The sequence below is a fragment of the Microtus ochrogaster genome, chromosome 2, assembly GCF_000317375.1.
Source record: "Microtus ochrogaster isolate Prairie Vole_2 chromosome 2, MicOch1.0, whole genome shotgun sequence".
Classification (NCBI taxonomy): Eukaryota; Metazoa; Chordata; class Mammalia; order Rodentia; family Cricetidae; genus Microtus; species Microtus ochrogaster.
Window position 1 is genome coordinate 45,024,676 of NC_022010.1, and position 5,552 is coordinate 45,030,227.

Sequence of the window (5,552 nt, forward strand, 5' to 3'; positions counted from 1 at the left end):
GGGCAGGGGTGAGCAGGTCCCACTGGGGCAGGGGTGAGCAGGTCCCACTGGGGCAGGGGTGAGCAGGTACCACTAGGGTAGGGGTGAGCAGAAATAGTGCTCGGTGCTTTTCTGCTCACTGTGAATCTGAGGCATAAGCGTTTCCGCTAAGTAGAGCTAGGTGTTAATCTCTGCGGATCTATCAAAAGCTGCTGTAGGTGCTAGAAGAGCCATGGGCACTAAACACTCAGCAGTCTGCTGCAGTAAGGCAGTGCTGAGATGTGAGAACATGGACTGAGCCTTCAGGGGCCGCAATGTGCGTCAGGCCTTTGAGAGGTGGGGTCTAGTCCCTGTCACGTCATCTCGCCCTGTGACCTCTCTCAGCATGCCCTGAGATCTCACCAGACTGATACAGCATCATGCATGGAACCTCCAAGACAATGAGCAAAATAAACCTTTTCTTAATAAAGTATCGAGACTCCAGAAGTACGGGGTAACTGAGTAAAGGAAGCCGTTTCTGGAGTGTCGCTGTCACCGGGCCTGCCCTGCTGTACACTGATCAATATGTATCTGTTATATACTAGAGACCAAGAGAAGAGACTCATGGGGGAATAACACCAGGCGCCATCAACTGCTGTTTTTAAACACCTGAGGAGAAACTCTTTCTAGTTGACAAGAAAACCATGTTCTGCTAGGCTGCACAGACCACTTAGTAAACCTGGGCCCGTCAGCTGGAAAATTGTTTCTATCATGCTAGGGGCACAAGCTAGCTCTGATGCTTTGCCAAGCAAAGAGGTGATAGCCCCTTAATTTCCACTGTGGCACAACTGAAGTGAATTAAAGCCATAACACAACAGTCGCAAGGCTCTGTGCAGAAAGCAAATGTCCTTTCTACAGGTGTTTTTCTGACTGGAAATGGGAGAGAAAAGGCTATGTCTACTCGGAGAGCCTCCCCTAGACGGTAAACTAAGCCCAAACCAGATGTAGTATGCCCACACCTTCGTGAGCAACAGTACCTGACGGCAGCCATCTAGTTTGCTGGTAGCCACATTATGAGAATCATTTTCATGATTTTCCAGTTGAGAGAAGTTCAAGTTGTTACGATTTTGCTCTGTTGCTTTGAAAGTTTTGAATTTTTTTTGGTTGTGGAAGTTAACACGGTTATTATTTCAATAATAGGCTTGTCAGGAAGTTCCCTATCAACAACGTGGCCTCTTGGACTATCCCATTTTAGAGAACTGCACAGCTTCTTGACTTCCTCTCATAGGTCCCCAAGGCTCTGAACCATGTACACACCACCCCTGACACTAATTTACACACTGTGCTCAGAGAGCAGAGTCTAGTGTATTTTATAAGTAGTAGCGCCAGTGACTTCAGTGTGAACGTGAGTGCTGGGATCACCTGGCCACAGGGTGGGCTGGGAAGACATGGAAACAATGACAACACTCCTGGGCCAGGTTAATTCAAGCACGCTAGGGCTGGGGGTGCCTGTGGGTAAACTTAAAAAAAAAAACCCACCTAACTGTAGTTATCGTTTTGTTGGTGGGTGAATGCTTGCGTAAATATACTTTAGTGAGAATTCGCCACGCAGGTTCCTACCCATCAGTTCCACAAACCTGTCCCAAAACACACTTAGACAGCAAATAAAGAGAATCAAATGCTTACCTGTATGGTAAAATGTGAGAAAAAATAAAAGGACTCCCATGAACATATTACTCAAAAAAGTGACAACTCCACAAGTAATTCCTTCTGGAACAGGGTAGACAGTTTCCACAAAAAGCTCAAAAAATATAGGAACGCTGCTGTTCAAGAACACTCCCAGGAGGATGCAGGAGGCGTACAATGTCACTGAAAGAAACACACAAATATTTTAGCTCACGGAGGGCAGCAGCGACGAGTCAGGACAGATGCGGCTTCTGGGTTTTCCCAAGCACCAGCTCTGGGGTTGCATCGGTGGCTGATGGGAGTCTGACAGGACATCACACAGCTGTCATCTCCTCGCTCGCTCAGGGTGCTGCAGTAAGAGAGGTGTCACTGTTGAATGATTACCTGTTTATTTGCTTTTTCTTTCTGTTGGGCTATTCCAAAGCACAAAAGCAACTTAGCACGAGAGTTGAATGAAAAGCATTCTGGGCCAGCACGATGGCTCAGTGGTTGCACCTCATTATCTTAGGTCAATGCCCAGAACCCACACGGTGGGAGGAGAGGACAGACTCACACAAGCTGTCCTTTGACCTCTACCTGTGTGCTGTGGCACATGCCCCACACAATAGATACAATTAATAAAAAATAATAAAACTTCTGATGAAAAGCTTTATAAAAACAAAAATATACTTTTCTGAGTCACAGGCAAATGAGGTGAGGGAATGAAATGCAGGAAGGTAATTAACAAATCTTGTTTCATTTCACAATTTTAAAGGGAACTTAGATAGCAGGAATAAATGTAAGACCCATTAAATGTTATTGAAAATCACTCATGCAGAGACTGGCTCACAGTGACTTCCAATATCCACACGAGGGACCTCTACTCAGAGTGACTCACGTGTGTGCACTGGGGATGGGATGCTACTGGTAGCTTTTATAGTGTACGCTGCTTCCAAAGTCCAGTCATTTAACGACTGGTCAGTGGCAATCAGGGCAGAAAGGACCACTGACCCAAGAACACATCAGCTAGGGTTTAAAACAAAGTGTACTGAAACAAATGACAAAAAAATTCCAGCTCGTAGGGCCCAGCCACACAGGATCACACACTGATGGAACTGGATGTTTGAGGAAACACGGTTAGAGATAATCTTTCCACCTTACCATTCTGGCCCATATCTGTAAACCCAGACTCGTGTCTAACTCGGCACTCAGGAGGAGGGACAGAGGATTTGAGTTCAAAGCCAGTCTGGACTTCACGGAGTCTCACGACAGTGTGGGCTATAGCTAGACTGCGTTTTAAAACAGAACAAATCAATCCACGACAAGACAAATCAAAGAATCCCCCTGACAAAAAACAAAAACCCTGTATTTATATTGAAAGAACTATATCCCTACATGAAATTATAACCAGGTAAATTAGAATGATTGAAACAATCATGATCAATTTAAGAGAACAGACATGGCAAATGAAATACACGGAGAAGTACATACTGGAAGGGACTGGGTACAGGGTCTTGAAAAGAGAGATTAGAGTCTATCGATTTTTACCGAGCTTGCTACACAGACACACCTGGGACACACCTGAAGCGTGCTGTTCGAAGAAGTGGGGCCTAGTTAAACAACCTCAAGCAGCTCTCTTGGCCCATGCTCAGGAGTCTCTAGAGAACTGTCACTTGGGAAAGGTCTAAGTTCTACTGTGGTTAAACACTGCTGCAGGGCCCACAGCTCATCTTCTGCTGGGTGATTTGGAAGTATCTAGCTTAAACAAAACTCTTTGTTTTAGCAGTTCCACTTGAGGGATTTTATGCTCTACCTGTGTGGGTACACACACACACACACACGCGCACCAGTCACTAAGATGCTGTTTGTGGCACATGCAAAGATTAAAGACAAGTTACATGGGACCAGAAAGAAGATCAGAGATTAAGAACCTGTATTGTCCTTGCAAAGCACCCAAGCTTTGTTATCAGCACTCACACCTGTAATCCCAGCTCTAGGGATCAGACGCCCCCTTATGGACAACATAGGCACATGCACTCACACATGCACAAATCCACGCCCACAAAATAAATACACATAAATTAAAAAAAAAAGAAAGCTGTGTCATGTTTGGGGGTTGGCTGGTGAGAATTCTATTTAACAGCATTCAAATATAAGAACATTGGACATGGTGACATGTGCCTACAACCCCAGCACTTGGTGAAGCAGGAAGATTAGGAATTCAGGGTCATCCTGACCTACACAGCAAGTTTAAGGCGAGCTGTCTCAACAAAACAAGACAAAAAACCCAACAATAAGCCACCACTGACAAAAAAAGAACAACAAAAACAAACTAAACAATCCCCCAAGTTCTTGAAGCAAAGGTATGCTATATGGCCAATTAAAAACAAGGGAACTTGTATATATAAATATCGCTAGACACACACATGAAAAGCTGCTGAAAAAAAAGAGAGACACATACACACTACAAATGTCAGAATTCCCCACAGCACAGAAGAAGTTCGTGTCAGGGCCGTCTCTAGCATGGGAGACAGAGGCACAGAGTGGAAAGATGTCACTTTACTTTCTTTTTCTACTATTTAAATTTTAGGGGTCCTGTTTGTGCATTTATTTTACTATGCGCATATCTTAGCTACTGACTAAGAGGGACATTCCATTATGAATGAACACTGACAGTTGAAACAACTCCGCCTCCCAGAGTCTTAGCTCCGTGACTCAGAAACCATCAGCACCGTCAGTTGCCAGGCACCCAGTCAGGGTCCAGGATCCTTGGCATAAAGAGACCCACTTCACTATTAGAGACCCTGTAAGATGCAGAACAGACAGGCTATTCTACGTTGGAATAACTGGATGACACCAGTGAAAACACAGCTGTCTCAGGCTGTGTGTGTATGCACATGTGAATGTGTGCGCATGCGTGTATACACGTAGTGTGAGTGCCTGAGGAGCTAGAGGATGCTGGGTCCCCTGGAGCTGGAGTTACAGGTGGTTGAGCGATGCCCCGTTTGGGTGCTGGAAATGGTACCCTGGGGTCTTCTGCAACAGCAGCAGGGGCTCTTACCACTGAGCCATCTCCTCAATCTCGGTATCTGTTCCTTTCATTTCTATAAAAATGACGACTAAGAGGGCTTTAAAAACAGATGGATATGCTGAAATCATTTTCTGCTGCAGAAACTCAAGAATCACACAGTCTACACAGGGAAGAGTTAAGTGACTGTCTTCCCCATCAGAGCGCGGGGAGAAGCCTGTGAGCACGCTGATTCCATACATACATTCCTTAGCGTTCTGGGGCAGGCAGAGCACAGGAGCTGACTGCTAAAAGTCTAAATTTGGTTTCTACTTGAATTTCAGTTCAGTCTTGATATATTCAGTGAGTGAGTGTCACCTATTCAAAGTCAAACAGACAGGATAATTTCCTGCTCGTCACACAGGGTTCAAACTATACGATCATTAAATATTTCCATGACTTTTTATAATAGTGAGACAAAAATTATAATAAACTGCCTTTCAATTAAAACATCAGGGTAATTTAGCAGAACAAACACAAATGAAGCACTGACGCGGATTTTTTCAAAAAAGCTAATAAGATTTCATGGGTCTGCAGTTTAAGCTGCAAAAAAAAAAAAATCCCATATAATACAAAGTCGAGTTAAAATGGATGAATGTTAGTCACATAAATTGGAACACAGCCTGGAAGTACTCATTCCCATGACAAACCAAATAACTAAACTTTAGAGGGAGAAAAATTACATATGAATACATTTCCATTAAGTAAAATACACAAACTCCAAGGTCAGTGGTTCTCAGCCTTCCTAATGCTGTGATCCTTTAATACAGCTCCTCACGTTGTGGTGACCCCAACCATAAAATTATTTTCGTTGCTACTTCATGACTGTAATTTTGCTACTGTTATGAATCATAATGTTTTT

The 5,552-nt window shown here is 44.0% G+C and overlaps 1 protein-coding gene across 1 annotated transcript in view; it reads right to left on the reverse strand.

Annotated features, from left to right (window-relative positions):
- The window catches only part of Dirc2 (disrupted in renal carcinoma 2), a 73,600-nt gene that overhangs the window by 5,226 nt on the left and 62,822 nt on the right, over nt 1-5,552 (reverse strand). The window contains exon 8 of the mRNA XM_005344893.3: nt 1,645-1,827. Within this exon, the coding sequence (XP_005344950.1) occupies nt 1,645-1,827 (183 nt within the window). The remainder of the gene's footprint in view (nt 1-1,644; nt 1,828-5,552) is intronic.